A 20212-nucleotide genomic window follows, 5' to 3' on the forward strand; every position below is an offset into this window, starting at 1 on the left:
TATAGCCCCATGCCTCCACTACTTTCAAAACTTTCATTTTCACAGAATCATATTCATAAAGCTCATTTTCTCCCTGGGATTTTAAGCAGAGTAGGTGGGAGTGACCTCCTAGTGATCTTTGTTTGCGATTCAGTGACAATCTCTGTGGTCCCCTTTACTTTGCTAACGCTGGACACTAGATGGTGAAATAAATAGAGGACACAGTTCAACGTTTTCCGTGAGCACAGTACCACAGCCCTAGATGTAGTAGGTGGGAGGGGGTGCTTTATGTCTACCATTAGAAACCTCTCCAAGGTACTGAGCTGGCTTAGTCGCTGTTACAGTTGCTCTTTTAAGTTCTTTGAAGTGTCAAATATGGAATAACTTTTTAACTTTAAGTTCTGAAGTATTTCCATGAGCAGGATCTTGATCATCTCCCGTGTATGAGGCTGTACTTTATCTCAGTTAAATCGCTAGCGCCTAGTACAGCGTGTGGCTTAGAGTAGCAAAGCAGTAAATGTTTGATTTGGAGAAGAGAAAAAATGATAATTTCTGTCACTATAGGTCCAGTATCCTCAGAGCGGGGTGTAGGTGAGGTTAGCTTCATACATTCTGCCTTTACTGCCACAAGTAGAGTCCGATAAGTGGTGGTGTATGGGAATACTGGAAACATTGTGTGTCATCAATAGTATGAAGACAACCAGCGTAAACATCAACACCGTGAGCGGAACAAGTGGGGGGCCGGGAGTTAGGGAGCGCAGGTGTATTGATTTATTTTAAACGGATTTTATTCCTGTCTCCAGCTTCTAGGAGGATAATGTAAAATGGACTAACCCCCCCCCCCGCCCCAGTATTTGTCACTAAGTACCAAAACGGGCGTGGTTCGGTGTATAGGGCGCCTGCTTTTGCGAGCCCGGCAAGCAGATATTCCTGGAGTCCTCCCCTGACACTGACCCCTCCAACGCTCAGGAGGGTCCCCGGTTCCCCCAACCTTGTTGGGAATCCTCCCGCCGGCAAGACTGCTCGGTGGACTTGAGAAGGCCTGCTGAGCATGTGTGAACAGCGCCGCGCATGCTCCGTGGAGAGCGCAGGTTTACCGAGGAGCTAGCAGAGGATTTTACTACTCCTCTCCCGCCTCCCCCGCCCAACACGTCCCCCTCCCCTCTTTCCCACCCCCCCACCACGCGGTCTCCCGCACCCACCCCCGCCCCTCTTTCCCACCCCCCCTTCACCCCAGGCTGGGGAATCTCCATTGACGTTCGGGTGACGCTGCTGTGCCGCCGCGGTGGGGGGTTCCAGGCGCCGCACAGGTAAAGCCGCCGCTGCCGCCATATTGACAGAACTGGGAGCTGGGAGGGGGCCCGAGGAAGCGGGGTGGGCGGGGGGGGGGAGTCACCGCTGAGCGACTGTCGCGGCGGCTGCAGCGGCGGCAGTGGTGAGCACGAGCCGAGTGGCAGCTCTTGGAGAGGCAGCACAGAGTTGTCTTCTCTATGGGGAGCAGCAGCCTGCGGCGGCGGCGACCCCTCGCTCCGAGTCTCTGAGGCACCCCACGGCGAGGGCAGCTGTCGCAGAAGGCAAGGCTGGGGATCCCGGCGGCGGCAGCGGCGGCGGCAGTGGCAGGCAAGCTCCAAAGACGGGATGCGCGGCCGCGCGGGCGGTTGGCAGCTCCTGTTCGAGTGCTCCTGAAGGGGCGATGCTACCGTTCGCTCCTCAAGACGAGCTCTGGGACCAAGAAATGGAGCTGTTCGGCGGCAGCGCAAGCAGCTGCGAGGTTAGTGCGGTGGCCAAGAGGGGCTGGAGCTGCCACCCTCCTCCTCTCAGGACCATTGCCGGGGGCCCGAGAGAGAAGGGGCGTGGGGCTGGCAAGCGAGGTGCCCAGGCCAGCCTCCTTGAGGCTGCGGGGCGGCGGAGCACGCTCTGCCCAAACCGCGCTTTCTCCTGGGAGCCGGCGGGGACTGGGCGGCGGGCTCTCGAGTTGGGAGTGAGTGCAGCCCGGGCCCGGGGTCGGCCTCGGGCGGAGTGACTGCCTCGTGGGCCACACCAGAGTTGCGACTAAGTTTCTTCACTTTGCGACCTGAAGTGGAACTGGGGGATGCGCCAGGTGCCGCGTCTGGCTCCGCGTGTCCCTCTTTCTACGCTGCGCCAAGTTTGCTAGTTGGGAACATTTTGGGGGACAGCTGCTGACTGCAGCTCTCTATTGAACCCCGGGTGCTTTAGGAAACCAGCGCAACAGAAACACAGCAAGGTGACAAACTCTGGGTAGATTTGCACATAGGGATGAGTGCTCCTGACTTTTCTCATTTCTTTGTGGCTTATTGTGGTTCTTTGTAACAACCTAAGTGGAGGTTAACTGGAGGCGAGGTTTCTTTATCTATATTCAGGTGATGTTCTGCAGTCCCCTTTGTGGTCCCCTGAATTCTACTGCCCTCTTCCTCCCTCCCCTTCTCCCTTGCCCAACTGTTGTCCCCGCCCCATTGGTCAGTAAAAGAACACACAAAGTAAACCCCAGCCCTTATGAGACCAATCTTTGGTAAGACAGCGAGGTTCAACCGAAGTATTTTGGTTCGCCTCTCTTCCCGCTCTTCTAACTTTGAAACTATTCTGGTTGGGCTTTGGTCAGCTGTGCAGTGAGAACTTAGATGTGCACAGGTACTTTGCTTTTATTATTGCTGCTTTGTTGTTTTTGTTGTTCTTGTTATTAAAGCAAGAGACATTTAAACACAAAAACGAGACTTTGGGGATAGAAAGTCAGATCTTTTTCTGATAACCTAATTGTTGACAGCCTAGTAGTACAGTAGAGACCATCACAATCACAGACCTAAAAATATTGAATGCCAAATTGATTCACAGTAGGATATTTTGATGTAGGACTCGCAAGCCTCCACATCTCTAGGTGCAAATTTGTCTTGAAGTACTTGCTTCATCCTTAAAAATACACGTTGGACTGCTGTCTAACTTGTTCTTTTTTCTTTTCAAATTTCCAACTGAACTGGATTTAAAGCTACATGCCAGAATAACATTTAACAAGAAATGTAGTGGAAATATGGAAGGAGTCTAAAGTTGAACCCTCTCTACTTATAGGAAATATTTTACTAGTACACTAAGGAATTCCTAAGTACATTTTAATATTCTACATCTCTTAAGAACAGGATAAATGAAGAGGGGTTTATTTCTTCTTGGAATGTTTCATAGTTGCAATAATTTTCTAGAAGACTATTCAAGGGGAGAGGAATTTTGTTTTATTTATGTATGTAATCTATTGACTTGTAGTTCCAGGCATCTGGTTTATAAAAACAGTTAAATGCTTGGATATAAGTTTGGGATGGGATGGGGGCTGGGCTTTCGCATGCTACTCATTATTTTTGTTAACTTTGAATGTAGAAATGTTTTAAATTGTAATTACTGCATATGGTTTTTTTTATTGTTTGCAGTATGTTTTAGGTATTATAGAGATTTAACAATGGGTCTCTCTACCTCAGCAATTTGGAAAAATACTGGAGTGGAAATTGTTAATCCCTATGAAGTAAAACGAAAGGTGAAGGTAATGTGGTAAAGATAGTATGTCTGCCTTCTTTGTCTAAAACAGTTATGATTGGTTAGATTTAACCCTGCAAGTGACTTAATTAAAAATATTCTTGGTGAAAACTAAATGCTACATCTGAATCTGCTTAGACCTGCTTAGTACTTAGAAGAGGGTTTTGTTGTTGTTGTTGTTGTTGTTATTGATGTTTGTTTATAATGGTATTCTTTTGATAAGAAGAAAACAATTTTACTTCCCAGAATTTATATTTATTTTAATTACATGTTTGTTGATGTTGGCTTTAGAAATGTTAACCTTGAGCATGAGCTTTGCAGCCCTCAATCGTGATAGTTTTTAGGACTAAGGGTGCTTTCATTGTAGAACATATTTTTTTTGAAAATGTGTTGGAGTCCTTAAAGAAAATGTAAGTAAGAATCTGTTAACTTTAATGTCAAAGGAAACTTTAATGTCTATTTCTGTGTGTGTTAAATCTTGGTAAAATTAAAGATTATATACACTATCATATATTGTGGAGTGTTTTTCAAAATGTTTTACCTGTCTTGTTTCATGGGCAGCTGTTAACCTTTGAATTATCATTCAGAAGTGTGAGAGTTGGTTGTTTAGACTCTTAACATGTTTTTTTTCCACAGGAAAAGATTATTAAGGATAGTTACATTTTTAGACCAGTGCACAATAGCGAGGTATAGTGATGAAGAGTCTAATCATTGTTTGTAAAGTTGTCCTATGGGAAAATGTGTCAGAGGTTTCAAACAAGAATTAGGTTGGCTCCAGTGAGAGGTGAAGAATGGGCCTGAAAAAGGGAAATATGGACTCTATTGACTCCTGAGAAGAGGGTTCTTGGGAGAGGGGAAATAGGATAAGCAAGAAGCTTTGGTTGTGAGAACTCTGACAGGGACTGTCTCAATTAGGTCTACTGGGAATAGGGACTTCAAAGGATATCAACCCTCAGGCAGCCATATTTTACCTGTTGCCTGGATTCTATCAGGATCAGGGAAGAGGTATAATGATGAAGAGCCTAATCACTGTTTGTAAAATTGTCCTGCGGGAAAATGTTTCAGAGGTTTCAAACAAGAATTAGGAGGTGTGATAGGTATTGGTCATTCCTGGACAAGGGTCATTAAGAATAGCCTGTTTTAGTAAAGTGGACTTTTCATGAGGTAGTGCCATGTACATGGTTTGTGCGTTTTGTGTTTTGGTGAGGGAGTGCTTGGTTCCTGATGGAGTTTACTATAGAGTTTTCAAATTGTATATTATATCATATCATCATATTATATTAAATATTAATTGGTACTTATTTCTTTAGCAATACTGCTTTTGTTTAAGGAAGTTAGCTTTGAAAGTAATACACTTCACTGCTAAAAACAGTTTGGAGCTAAAGCCACAGACTCTAAAAAATTAACTAGGATGTCAAATATATGGCAGATTGGGAAAAACTGCTAGTTTTAATTAACTTCATGAGGCCCTGTAGTAATAGGGGAAAGAATATGGGCTTTGGAGGCCAGTTTAATCTGGGTTCCAATATCACCTCCAACGTATACTAGCTGTGTGGCCCAATGCAAGTTACCTAACCTCTCTGAGCCTCAATTTCTTCATCTGTAAATGGGAGAAGAACCATCTTCAAGAGTTGTTATGTAAAAACTGAATACTGTACTGTGTTTAATTCACTTGGCAAGGTGCTTTGCACATAGTAGGTCTCCAGTTCCTTCTCTTTCCCCACAGTCATCATTATGCCCCTTGCTGTGCCCCTAAACTCTGAATTATTGTCAACTATATTAAAACCTTGGGATTTAGATAGCCATGGTCATAGCTCCAGCTTTCCCTTTTATGAGCAGTTTTTCTAAGACCTCCTTCATATATCTGATTATTTCATTTAAGTATGGTGAACACATTTGTAATCACAGGATGATTAAGGATGAAATATTAAGTCATATTTAGGACTACTTTGGGGGATAAAGAGAGACAAATAATTTAATTGGTTATAACTGGCCAGTGAGGTGTTTCACTGATATTTATTTTTTCCTATTCTGAACTTTTGTCATGGTAGGAATTGTTTCAATTCGTGAAGTGTTTATTGGGTACAAGGCAGTGCAATACATAGCATTATAATGTGAAGTGTCTAAAGATATACCATCCTGAATCCCATCCCAGCCCCATGGGTTTACATTCACGTGGGCTAGATAGACATGCACAGAAACTGCTATTATACACATCACAAGACCATCAACAATGGGGTGGTTGTGGTGGTGGTTTAGGGATGGATCTAGTAAGGCCTTGTGAAAGAGGTGGAATTCGAGCAGGGCATTGGAGAGTGGATTATATTTTCACAGACAGATTAAAGGAACATATTTCTGGTGGATGGGGACAATATGAGCAAAGGCATGGAGAAGTTCTTGGAGGAAGGAGGAATCTGATATTGCTAGGATATAAGTCTGTGATGTGAGAATGGGGATATAGTGTGAGATGAGGTATTCATCTAAAGGTAGGCAAGGCCCAGATTGTATGGGGCTTTTAAAGCTAGTTTAAGGGTTTTCAGTGTTGTTCTGTAAATGGGAGCCACTGAAGTTTTTTGAGTTCATGAATGACATGACCAGATCTGTGCTGGCAATAACGGATGCAGTGTATGGGATGGATTGGAGTGGGGGAGAGACTGAGGGTAGGGAATATTAATCAGTGGAAGTAGTAGTGAGATTTTTTAAACTAGGACAGAAGTGGTAAAAGGAGAAGACTGATGGGAGATACCTTGAAGACTTAAAATAGTTTGGCAACTGATTAGATGTTGGGGAGTAAGAGAAATTAGGAGTGTTGTGGTAGGACTTAATTCAACATAACAGATATTTAATGCTTGTCTGCCAATAAAAGGGTCTATGCTAGCCACTGGACTAATATAAATAGATATTTGCAGCATAGGGAGATAGAAAGCTAAAATGACCCCCCCCACACACCATAGTGTCTTGACCAAGAGCAAGCCACTCTAAAGATTTCTGGTTATGCTTGGCATGCTTAAAATCTTTACTACTAACGGTGAATGCACTTACTACTAGCTAAAATGTTTTTCAGTGCTTTTAAAATGGTGCTCAGGCCTGTAATTTTTGCTTTATCAACATTCATCTTAAATAGCAGCCCCCAGTGCAGAGGGCTGTGCTGAAAATAGTGACTGGTGCTTCTTTCTAGAATGTGGAAAAGAGAACAGGGACATCTGTATTTCTTATATACTTTCACCAGGTTTATTTGGACTATAAAGGGGGCAGTGGCCAACAGGGCCCTGACCCCTCACCACCACTGGTGCCTTCCCAGTTTCTCCAAGACTGTCTTCCTTTGAACCAGTCTGGTCTGGAAATATTCAGGTCAGTTCCTTCAGAGCAGGGCCTCTATATTTCCCTACCTTGATTATTTCATCGAAAGGTAATTATTACCTCACCATTCCAAAATAAGGCCTGACTTGGTGCCGTTGCTTTCTCAGGCCATATTGTTGTTTCAGTACCACCCCTCTCAGTCTCACTCATCTATAATTTTGAGAGGGAAATATAAGATTTTTTCCCTTCTTGTTATTTCTCTCTTGGTGGATGCTGTCATTATCTTTAGCAGCAGTTCTCAGGATCTGGTAAGTACTTCGAATCTTGAGGTCTTACATTTTAGTACTTTGTCAGAATTTGCTGTATAATATTTACACATTTATGTTATTTCTAAAGATTATTTACTGTTCTTCATGATAGTAGTTTTTTTTTCTTTGTCTATATTGTTTTCTTTTGTTTGTTTTTAGGTGGGAAGGGAGTTGAATGGGAGAGAGATTTAGAGCTAAGCTTAAACTGGCTTTTATAGGTAATAGAGATGTTTTCTGAATTGCCCTGGAGGCATTCTATGCAACTGATTTTGCTGCTTGATTTTAACTTGTATCTGTACATTTGAAGTAGGTCCTACTGTGTGTGTGTGTGAGTGAGAGAGAGAGAGAGAGAGGGAGTGTGTTTTGCTTATTCCTTGCTTCGTTTCACAAAGTATTTGAGATAGTTTATAGGAAATAAAATCCAATAAAAATAATTTTGATATTCAGGATACAGGAAAACATAAAGTAGAAGGTATATGGAAAGGATGGAGGATGGAGTTGGAGGGTGAATTAGAACACAGGTAAGCAGGTTCTAGAGGTTTGCTACACATTTAAAATATAGTTGAATTGCAAATTTGGCCTCAGGTTTCCTTGGGCTGGTAGTTCTCAGTTCTGACTATAGATCAGATATACCTGGGAATTAAAAATTTTTTTCCATGCTAGTGCCTAACACAGAGATTCATATTTAACTATCTGTTGGGTGCCTGGGCATCATTTCCCAGATGATTATGATGTATAGCCAAGGATAAAGAAACATAGCTCTAGGCCAAAGTAAAAAGAGAAATAGTCATATAGTTCTCATTATTCAACAGGAGAAAAACATATCAGTTCCTAAGCTAGCAATTAGCTCTAACATAAATTTTCTGTGAATTGTAATGTTTTTCTGTATGTTTTATTCTGTTGTTGTTCTAAGATATGACTGGGGCAAAGGAAGTATTTGAACTGTCTTGTATGCTCTTGCTGTGTAGTTTTGAGGAATTTGCTTTTTCATAAGAGAAAAAAATATATAGTGTCCCAGCTGATTTTTGATACAGTTTATCCTTATAATTTGGAAGCTAAATAATCTGCATACCTTATTCCTGGCTAAGTAAGGGGATAGTGATTCCACTGTGAATAAAATATCCTATAACATCTCTAACAAAAATTTCAAATGTGATGCATAATTATTCTTACTATAGGACCTGTCTGTCTCTCCTGTAAAGTGGTTGGGGGCAGACTTTAAGAGGAAATAGTAATTTTAATACCCAATGTAAATTTTTTTACCCAAAAAGACATTGGACTCCATTCCATCTTAAATGTATCTCTTAACTTAAGGGAGAAATAAATGACGTTTATTGAGCATGTATTATCTTTTCAGTTTTATTCACTCTTCAAAACAGTTTGGTGAGAAAAGGTGTATCTTTTTGATACCTCTCATCTTTTTGACAGATGAGAAGGACATATAAATCAGTGGAAGGCAGAGCTGGAATTTGAACGTAGATCATTTTAAATTCATGCTTTTTCCTCTATACATTGTTGTCTCCCTCATAAGGACGATATTGAAGATAAGGAGAAGATACAGACAAGTTGTTGACAACCATGTCAGATCAGTAAATCAGAGCTGCTGATTCAATAGCTATTTTTACTCAAAATGAAGGTCAGTAAAATCCAACAAGGTTTTATGTAGACATAGACAAGTATATTCTAAATTTCATATGTAAAAATACAGGACCTCGAATATCTATAACAATTTTGAAAAAGAAGACTAAAGTGCAAGAAATCACTCTATATGGGATGGTAATGCAGTAACAAGTAATTAAGGCAGTGTGGTATTGGAAGAATAGACACATAGATCAATGGAACAGAATAGGGAACCCAGAAATAGATACACACAAATAGGCTCAACTGATTTCTGAGAAAAGTACAGAAGCAGAGTAAAGGTCTTCAGTTTCCTCATATATAAAATGGAAATTAATGTGTTTATCTCTGATTATTTTAAGAAGTAAATAAAATGTTCTTTATGTATAATATTTGACAAGAATAATAAATTTCTTGTTTTCAACCAAATAACTCTAAGATTTAGGTGTCCTAGACAAAGTACTTCTTTTAGCCAGATAAATAACTCAATGGACAATTTAAACTTATTTCACATTCCCCAAGGTTATATTTTAATGAAATTTCATGGACCTCATATCTCTAAGAAGTTACTACAGTGAGAAGAATTACTGCTAAAGAATGCTATGTGTGTATACATGTCATGTATATATGTGCATTCATCTGTACTACACACAATACATGTATCCTTTGAAAGTAAAATTTCCAAAGCATATGTTGTACTTCATATGAGACTGGCCAGATGGCCAGTGCCTTAGCATGGGGAACATTTTGGAGCTATTTAGAACCATTAAAGTCATTAGCTCTGATTTCAACCACACAGAGTAAACATATTCCTGCCTGAACAGTAACCAGGGAAGCTGCTTTACTGTCACTGGACCAAAGTTTTAAAATGTTCCACAGATACCTTCTAATGTATATATAATATTGATATGCTTAGCTCAACTCATAGTAACCTATCATTTGCACAACTACCAGTCCTTATAAAAGCATGATGATACTTAGATTGGTTTTAATTGGTTCTAAATATTATTTTGCATGCATTAATTAAGCAAATGATCATTAAATGCCTACCTGTGTAAGTTATTGTGTTAGTTACTAGATAGGATTCATTTGGTTATTGCTCCAGGTTTCTACTGTGATAATTGAAAACCAATTAACTGTATATCCATCTGTTCTTCATAGTCACAAGGAAATGTCTGAAAGGACAGTATATTATGTCACAAAGACCAACAAATTTAGGCTGACAGAAAGCTTTTTAAAATTTTAATTTTTCTGGGGTATTAATGTCTTAATTCCATACTCCTGTGAAATTACTCACAGGTTCACTGATAACCCCTTCCAACTCCTTTGCTTTTTAAAAATATTGATAGTTTTAAAAAATATTAATAGATTTCCTCCTATTCAAATCAGCTATCAAGAGTGGAGCCTCAGTATGTACGGCAATTCTATTTGTCTTATTTTTGCTTTATGTACCTCCACTCCTGGCAGTGGATTATGGCAGTTGAGGAAGATTATTATTTGGGGGCATGTGTCCCTTTTGCTTTTATTTAGTGCTCTTCTACAGTCATTTTTGCTACATGGGAAAGGAAATATATTTTCCTAATGAATTGTCTTTGAATTTGGGTCTCTTAGTTATTGATATAGAAATAATGAAGAGTCTACATGTTGGTTTTCTGAGTTAGCAAGTTACCCTTCAAGTTGCTAGTGATGGTTGTGTTTGATTTTGTATATTTCACCTCCAAGTTTCTGAGGTGTATGCTAAAATATGGCAGAGAACATAAATGGCTATTGTAGCAGTAGTAGTAAAATTTTGAAATTAGGTTTATCCTCATTGTATTCATAATGAGATTATTCAGAAGCTGGGTAGCAAGATAAATAATAGCATATGTGACCAATTTTAACAGATACATGTAAGCAGTCACTGGGAAACATGGGCTTGGCTAGATAACATAGGACTGCCTTAGGCCCTTTTATTTAAACTTTTGGGCTCTGTGTTGCAGAGTTATTATTAAGAGGGCCGTGGCATGACTCTTTTTCTAGAAATAACGTCTCTGAAGATACAGAGTGATCCTGAATTAGGGTATTATTTTGAAGACTCATCCCAATTGAATAAATTTAGTAACTTTAGAGTCATTGTCTGTTTTTAATTCGAGAGAAACAGAAATGTCATCATCATTATTTCAGTTTTTACATTTTTAGATTCTTTGTTTTTAAAAAGCAGTGTACTTGACTCTGTTTGTTTTAAATCCTTGTAACACTTAGTATGGCACAATGAAATACTGAAAATGATTTGACTGAATTATGCCAGTTCCAAAAAGTGAACTGAATATTCATTAGTCTCTTATTAAGGTTAACAACTTCTAAAAATCTAACATACTCTTCTTACTGCCTTAAGGGAGGTGATTGTCACAAGTTTCTGTCAATAAAGTTATTGGTTTCAAAAAGCATGGAAAATAAGAATCCATTCTGCTGGCCTTTTTGTTTCTTAATTTACAGGGTACAAGGGACATTGGAGTAAAAGTAAATTGAAAATACAGGTTGAGTGGTATGAAATTATGAATATAATCTGGATGAAGCAATATTTGTGTGTACTACAGCAATTATAATCCCATAGAGTAGATAATTTTAGTTTGTTATTTGCTAGGCCAACTTGGTACACTTTTGTGCATTTTTACAAGTAAATTCTTCTAATTACTAAAAAAAAATATATAGTTTAGACCAAGGAGTGGTAAACTTTTTCTGTTAAGAGTCAGATAAATATTTTACAGTTTGTTTGCCTTTTATAATCTCTATTGCATATGTTTTAAACAATCCTTTAAAAATAAAATAATATAAAAAAATAGCCTATGGGGCCCAGTTTAGACAAATGGCTTTAAAATGTGGTTTGCAAAGTTAAGTTTGTACTAATCTGACAAAATTTAGGGTTAGGAACCTTACTGAAAAAAATATGAACCTTTGAAATAACTTCCATGCAATATATGAATTATCAAGAATTTATCCTTTTTTTGAAAAAAAAAAATCTTATGAGTGACCAAAGCTATGTGTTTTTTTTTTGTTGTTTTTTTTTTTTTTTTTTTTTTTTTTTTTTTTTTGCGGTATGCGGGCCTCTCACTGTTGTGGCCTCCCCCGTTGCGGAGCACAGGCTCCGGACGCGCAGGCTCAGCGACCATGGCTCACGGGCCCAGCCGCTCCGCGGCATATGGGATCCTCCCAGACCGGGGCACGAACCCGTATCCCCTGCATCGGCAGGCGGACTCTCAACCACTTGCGCCACCAGGGAGGCCCGCTATGTGTTTTTAAAATGATTTTGAAGAAGTTCAATTTCTGTTGGCTCTTAGATTTTAAAATTGAGTCAGAAATGATAAGGAAAATGACTACTGGAAATACTTCATGAAATTAAGTTTCAAAGTTGCTTTTAAATGTTTCAAGTAAGAAAATTAATAAAAACTAAGGAAAACCTATAGCAGTTACTTATTACTGAAGTTATTTTTACATTTAATTCATTCAGATTACAAATTCAGTCATTCCATTCCACAAATATTTTTCCAGCATCGATTATATTCTAGATAATATGCTAGATATTGGGGTTACAAAGAGTCATAAGGCATGGTCCTTTCCTCAGGGAACTTACAGTGTGATAGAGGAATGGAACAGATACCTAAGTAAGACAGTGTTTATAGATAGAAGTCTGTGTGTGGTAAGGTGGAAGGAAAAAAGAGAAGATGTGACACTGAGTCTTGATAAAGGCGAGTTAACATTCAAAAGCACAGATAGTTTGGAGATTAATCCTTTGTTAGTTGCTTCATTTGCAAATATTTTCTCCCATCCTTAGGGTTGTCTTTTTGTCTTATATATGGTTTCCTTTGCTGTGCAAAAGCTTTTAAATTTAATAGGTCCCATTTGTTTATTTTCGTTTTTATTTTCATTACTCTAGGAGGAGGGTCAAAAAAGACCTTGCTGCAATTTATGTCAAAGAGTGTTGTGCCTATATTTTCCTCTAAGAGTTTTACAGTGTCTGGCCTTATATTTAGGTCTTTAATCCATTTTGAGTTTATTTTATTTTATTCTTTTTATGATGTTATCTATAGGTTTTTTTAACATCTTTATTGGAGTATAATTGCCTTACAACACTGTGTTAGTTTCTGCTTTATAACAAAGTGAATCAGTTATACATATACATATGTTCCCATATCTCTTCCCTCTTGCATCTCCATCGCTCCCACCCTCCATATCCCACCCCGCTCGGTGGTCACAAAGCACCAAGCTGATCTCCCTGTGCTATGTGGCTGCTTCCCACTAGCTATCTATTTTATATTTGATAGTGTATATATGTCCATGCCACTCTCTCACTTTTTCACAGCTTACCCTTCCCCCTCCCCATATCCTCAAGTCCATTCTCTAGTAGGACTGTGTTTTTATTCCTTTCTTACCCCTAGGTTCTTCATGACATTTTTTTCTCTTAGATTCCATATATGTGTGTTAGCATACGGTATTTGTCTTTCTCTTTCTGACTTACTTCACTCTGTATGACAGATTCTAGGTCCATCCACCTCACTACAAATAACTCAATTCCGTTTCTTTTTATGGCTGAGTAATATTCCATTGTATAAATGGGCCACATCTTCTTTATCCATTCATCCAATGATGGACACTTAGATTGCTTCCATCTCCTGGCTATTGTAAATAGAGCTGCAATGAACATTTTGGTACATGACTCTTTTTGAATTATGTGCCCCTCCCTCACCCTGGCCTGAGTGAGCCAGAGCCACTGAATCAGCTGCTCCATTTTTTTTTTTTTTTTTTTTGCGGGCCTCTCACTGTTCTGGCCTCTCCCATTGCGGAGCACAGGCTCTGGATGCACAGGCTCAGTGGCCGTGGCTCACGGGCCCAGCCGCTCCGTGGCATGTGGGATCTTCCTAGACCGGGGCACGAACCCACATCCGCTGCATCGGCAGACGGACCCTCAACCACTGTGCCACTAGGGAAGCCCTCAGCTGCTCCTTTAAGCCCGTCCTTTCTGAGCGAAGAACAGACGCCCTCCCATGACCTACACACAGAGGCGGGGCCAAATCCAAAGCTGAGCCCCGGGAGCTGTGCGAACAAAGAAGAGAAAGGGAAATTACTCCCAGTAACCTCAGGAGCAGCAGATTAAATCTCCACAATCAACTTGATGTACCCTGCATCTGTGGAATACCTGAATAGACAATGAAACATCCCAAATTGTGGAGGTGGACTTTGAGAGCAAGATTTATTATTTTTTCCACTTTTCCTCTTTTTGTGGTGTGTATGTGTATGCTTCTTTCTGAGATTTTGCCTATATAGCTTTGCTTTCACCATTTGTCCTAGGATTCTGTCCATCTGTATTTTTGTTTTTGGTTTTTACTTTTCAAATTTTTTTTCTTAATAATTATTTTTTATTTTTTTATTTCAATAAATTTATTTTATTTTATCTTACTTTATTTTATTTCATTTTATCCTTTCTTTCTTCCTTTCTCTCTCTCTTTCTTTCTTTTACTAATTCTTTCTTTCTACTTTTTCTCCATTTTATTCTGAGCCGTGTGGATGAAAGGCTTTTGTTGCTGCAGCCAGGAGTCAGTGCTGTGCCTCTGAGGTGGGAGAGCCAACTTCAGGACACGGGTCCACAAGAGACCTCCCAGCTCCATGTAATATCAAAAGGCGAAAATCTCCCAGAGATCATATCAACACCAGCACCCACCTTCACTCAACGACCAGCAAGCTACAGTACTGGACACCCTATGCCAAACAACTAGCAAGACAGGAACACAACCCCACCCATTAGCAGAGAGGCTGCCTAAAATCATAATAAGTCCACAGGCACCCCAAAACACACCCACAGACGTGGACCTGCCCACCAGAAAGACAAGATCCAGCCTCATCCACCAGAACACAGGCACTAGTCCCCTACCCCAGGAAGCCTAAACAACCCACTGAACCAACTTTAGTCACTGGTGGCAGACACCAAAAACAACGGGAGCTACAAACCTAGAGCCTGCAAAAAGGAGACCCCAAACACAGGAAGATAAGCAAAATGAGAAGACAGAAAAACACAAAGCAGATGAAGGAGCAAGATAAAATCCCACCAGACCTAACAAATGAAGAGGAAATAGGCAGTCTACCTGAAAAAGAATTCAGAATAATGATAGTAAAGCTGATCCAAAATCTTGGAAATAGAATAGAGAAAATGCAAAAAACATTTAACAAGGACCTAGAAGAACTAAAGAGGAAACAAGGAATGGTGAACAACACAATAAATGAAATTAAAAATACTCTAGAAGGGATCAGTAGCAGAATAACTGAGGCAGAAGAATGGATAAGTGACCTGGAAGATAAAATAGTGGAAATAACTACTGCAGAGCAGAATAAAGAAAAAAAGAATGAAAAGAACAGAGGACAGTCTCAGAGACCTCTGGTACAACATTAAGTGCACCAACATTCGAATTTTAGGGGTCCCAGAAAAAGAAGAGTAAAAGAAAGGGACTGAGAAAATATTGAAAGAGATTATAGTTGAAAACTTCCCTAATATGTTAAAGGAAATAATTAGTGAAGTCCAGGAAGCACAGAGAGTCCCATACAGGATAAATCCAAGGATAAACATGCCAAGACACATATTAATCAAACTGTCAAAAAACTAAATACAAAGACAACATAAGAGCAGCAAGGGAAAAACAACAAATAACACACAAGGGAATCCCCATAAGGTTAACAGCTGATCTTTCAGCAGAAACTCTGCAAGCCAGAAGGGACTGGCAGGACATATTTAAAGTGATGAAGGAGCAAAACCTACAACCAAGATTACTCTACCCAGCAAGGATCTCATTCAGATTTGATGGAGAAATTAAAACCTTTACAGAAAAGCAAAAGCTGAGAGAGTTCAGCACCACCAAACCAGCTTTACAACAAATGGTAAAGGAACTTCTCTAGGCAAGAAACCCAAGAGAAGGGAAATACCTACAATAATAAATCCAAAACAATTTAAAAAATGGGAATAGGAACATTTTGAGTTTATTTTTGTGTATGGTGTTAGGGAGTGTTCTAATTTCATTCTACATTTAGCTGTCCAGTTTTCTCAGCACCACCTAATAAAGAGGCTGTCTTTTCTCCATTGTATTGGGTTGGCCAACAGTTTTGTTCAGTTTTTTCTGTAAGATGGCTCTAGTAGTGCTTAGTTGTAGTTAACTTCATTTGAAACAGTTTTATTAGATTGTATTGTGACAGCTGTCATAGCGTGCATTTAAAAAACATCAAAATTGGTGAATTTTTGTGTAGCCATTTTAATATTGAAGATTAAAGGAAAAAAGCTACATTTTCGGTGTATTATGCTTTATTATTTCAAGAAAGGTAAAAGTGCAACTGAAATGCAAAAACAGATTTTTGCTGTGATTGATCAAACATGTCAAAATTGGTTTGCAAAGTTTTGTGCTGGAGATTTCTTGCTGGACGATGCTCCACAGTCTGGTAGACCAGTTGAAGTTGATAGCGATCAAATTGAGACATTAATTGAGAACAATCAACGTTATACCATGCGGGAGATATCCGACATACTCAAAATATCCAAATCAAGTGCTGAAAATCATTTGCACCAGCTTGGTTATGTGAATCACTTTGATGTTTGCATTCCACGTATGTTAAGCAAAAAAAAACCTTCTTGACTGTATTTCCACATGTGATTCTCTACTGAAATGTAACAAAAATGTTCTGTTTTTAAAATAAATTGTGATGGGCCATGGAAAGTTGATACTGTACAATAATGTGGAATGGAAGAGATTGTGGGGCAAGTGAAATGCACCACCACCAACCACACTAAAGGCCAGTCTTCATCCAAAGAAGGTGATGTTGTGTGTATGTTGGGATTGGAAGGGAGTCTTCTATTATGAGCTCCTTCTGGAAAACCAAATCATTAATCCCAACAAATGCTGCTCCCAATTAGACCAACTGAAACCAACACTTGACCAAAAATGTCCAGAATTAGTCAACAGAAAATGCATAAACTTCCATTAGAATAACGCAAGACTGCATGTTTCTTTGATGACCAGGCAAAATCTGTTACAGCTTGGCTGGGAAGTTCTGATTCATCTGTCATATTCATCAGACATTGCACCTTCAGATTTCCATTTATTTCAGTCTTTACAAAATCCTCTTAATGGAAAAAAATTTCAATTCCTTGGAAGACTGTAAAAGGCACCTGGAAGAGTTCTTTGCTCAAAAAGATAAAAAAGTTTTGAGAAGATGGAATTATGAAATTGCCTGAAAAATGGTAGAAGGTAGTGGAGGAAAATGGTGAATATGTTGTTCAATAAAGTTCTTGGTGAAAATGAAAAATGTGTCTTTTATTTTTCCTTTAAAACTGAAGGAACTTTTTGGCCAGCCCAATATATTTTTGCCTCCTTTGTCATAGATAAGGGGACCATAGGTGTGTGAATTTATCTCTGGGCTTTCTATCATGTTCCATTGATCTATATTTCTGTTTGTGTGACAGTACTATGCTGTCTTGATTACTGTAGGTTTGTAGTATACTCTGAAGTCAGGGAGCCTGATTCCTCCGGCTCCATTTTTCTTCCTCAAGATTGCTTTGGCTATTCGGGTTATTTTGTGTTTCCATACAAATGGTAATTTTTTTTTTTCTAGTTCTGTGAAAAATGCCATTGGTAATTTTATAGGGATTGCCTTGAATCTCCAAAATATACAAGCAGCTCATGCAGCTCAATAACAAAAAAACAAACAACTCAATCAAAAAATGGGTAGAAGACCCAAATAGACATTTCTCCAAAGAAGACATATAGATGGCCAACAAACATATGAAAACCTGCTCAACATCACTAATGATTAGAGAAATGCCAATAAAAACTACAGTGAGGGGCCTCCCTGGTGGCGCAGTGGTTAAGAGTCCGCCTGCCGATGCAGGGGATACGGGTTCGTGCCCCGGTCTGGGAGGATCCCATATGCCGCGGAGCGGCTGGGCCCGTGAGCCATGGCCGCTGAGCCTGCGCATCCGGAGCCTGTGCTCCGCAACGGGAGAGGCCACAACAGTGAGAGGCCCGCATACAGCAAAAAGAAAAAAAAAAAAAAAACTACAGTGAGGTATTACCTCACACTGGTCAGAATGGCCATCATCAAAATCTGCAAACAGTAAATGCTGGAGAGGGTGTGGAGAAAAGAGAACCCTCTTAAACTGTTTGTGGGAATGTAAATTGATACAGCCACTATGGAAAACAGTATGGAGGTTCCTTAAAATACTAAAAATAAAACTACTGTATGACTCAGTAATCCCACTACTGGGCATATACCCTGAGAAAATCATAATTCAAAAAGAGTCATGTACCACAATGTTCCTTGCAGCTCTATTTTCAATAGCCAGGACATGGAAGCAACCTATGTGTCCATTGACAGATGAATGAATAAAGAAGATGTGGCGCATATATACAATGGAATATTACTCAGCCATAAAAAGAAACGAAATTGAGTTATTTGTAGTGAGGTGGATGGACCTAGGGACTGTCATACAGAGTGAAGTAAGTCAGAAAGAGAAAAATACTGTATGCTAACACATATATATGGAATCTAAAAAAAAAGTGATTCTGAAGAACCTAGGGGCAGGACAGGAATAAAGACAGATGTAGAGAATGGACTTGAGGACACGGGGAGGGGGAAGGGTAAGCTGGGATGAAGTGAGCGAATGACATGGACATATATACACTACCAAATGTAAAATAGATAGCTAGTGAGAAGCAGCCACATAGCACAGGGAGATCAGCTCGGTTCTTTTTGTCCACCTAGAGGGGTGGGATAAGGAGTGTGGGAGGGAGATGCAAGAGGGAGGAAATATGGGGATATATGTATATGTATAGCTGATTCACTTTGTTATACAGCAGAAACTAACACACCAATGTAAAGCAATTATACTCTAATAAAGATGTTAAAGAAAAAAAAAAAGACACATGCACCCCAATGTTCATAGCAACACTATTTACAATAGCCAGGATATGGAAGCAACCTAAATGTCCATCAACAGGGGAATGGATAAATAATATGTGGTACATATATGCAATGGAATATTACTCAACCATTAAAAGGAACGAAATTGGGTCATTTGTAGAGATGTGTATGGACCTAGAGACTGCCATACAGAGTGAAGTAAGTCAGAAAGAAAAAACAAAAAAAAAACAAATATTGTATATTAACACATATATGTGGAATCTAGACTCAGGTAAAGATGACCTTATTTGCCAGGCAGAAATAGGGACACAGAGGATAAATGCATGGATAACAAGGGGGAAAGGGATGGAGTGAGAAGAATTGGGATATTGGGATTGACACATATACACTATTGGTACTATATATAAAATAGACAACTGATGGGAACATACTGTATAGCACAGGGAACTCTACTTAATGAACTGTGGTTTCCTAAATGGGAGGGAAATCTAGAAAGGAGGGGATATATGTATATCTATGGCTGATTCATTTTGCTGTGCAGTAGAAATTAACACAACATTGTAAAGCAACTATACTCCAATAAAAATTAATTTAAAAAAACGTTATTGTCAACAATACGCAAGAAAAAAACACAGGTAACCTGAAATGGTAAATACTTCAATGATCCTTCATATTTAAATTTGGACTCTGTTTTTATGCTTTGATTTGAACATGGATGTGTTTTATCAGCTAATTTACTTTATAGCAGAGTCTCATATTTGTTTTTAAATACCTGACTAACGGAATAGCTCAGAGGCGGTTCTCTCTTTCCCAACCCGAGACTCTCTTTTAAAAAGATAACTTTTTCAGGGGAATTCCTGTGCTGTCCAGTGTGTGACCACCTAGAGTGGTGGGATAGGGAGGGTGGGAGGGAGCGAGATGCAAGAGGGAAGAGATATGGGAACATATGTATATGTATAACTGATTCACTTTGTTATAAAACAGAAACTAACACACCATTGTAAAGCAATTATACTCCAATAAAGATGTTAAAAAAATAGAGTCTGCTCTTGTGGTATAGACATATATACACTACCAAATGTGAAATAGATAGCTAGTGGGAAGCAGCCACATAGCACAGGGAGATCAGCTCGGTGTTTTGTGACCACCTAGAGGGGTGGGATAGGGAGGGTTGGAGGGAGACACAAGAGGGAGGGAATATGGCGATATATGTATACTTATAGCTGATTCACTTTCTTGTACAGTAGAAACTAACACACCATTGTAAAGCAATTATACTCCAATAAAGATGTTAAAATAAATAAATAAATAAATATAAAGACTCCACTCTTTCTGTCCCTGGTCGGGGAACTAAGGTCTCACAAGCCATGTGTTGCAGGCAAAAAACTTCCCCCAAATAATAACTCAGATTGATTTGAAACACAGTTGCCCTTTCTTAAATCTTCCCTGAAGCAGTGACAGTGGTTAGTTGGGTATGTTTGAAAGGACTAACCTATTGGGGTAAAAACAATAGGAATATTGTATAATTAGAAAGCCATAAA

General features: G+C 39.3%; 1 protein-coding gene across 2 annotated transcripts in view; it reads left to right on the forward strand.

Annotated features, from left to right (window-relative positions):
* The first annotated feature begins 1672 nt into the window (after positions 1–1672).
* RPS6KA6 (ribosomal protein S6 kinase A6) overlaps positions 1673–20212 on the forward strand; it is a 161534-nt gene continuing 142994 nt past the window's right edge. Inside the window, exon 1 of one of the 2 annotated variants that reach the window (XM_060086685.1) lies at positions 1673–1750. In XM_060086685.1, the coding sequence (XP_059942668.1) occupies positions 1673–1750 (78 nt within the window). Of the gene's footprint in view, positions 1751–3439; positions 3521–20212 lie in introns of those variants that run through there. The other variant, XM_060086684.1, reaches the window with a different exon arrangement.

This window comes from Mesoplodon densirostris, chromosome X, assembly GCF_025265405.1.
Source record: "Mesoplodon densirostris isolate mMesDen1 chromosome X, mMesDen1 primary haplotype, whole genome shotgun sequence".
NCBI lineage: Eukaryota > Metazoa > Chordata > Mammalia > Artiodactyla > Ziphiidae > Mesoplodon > Mesoplodon densirostris.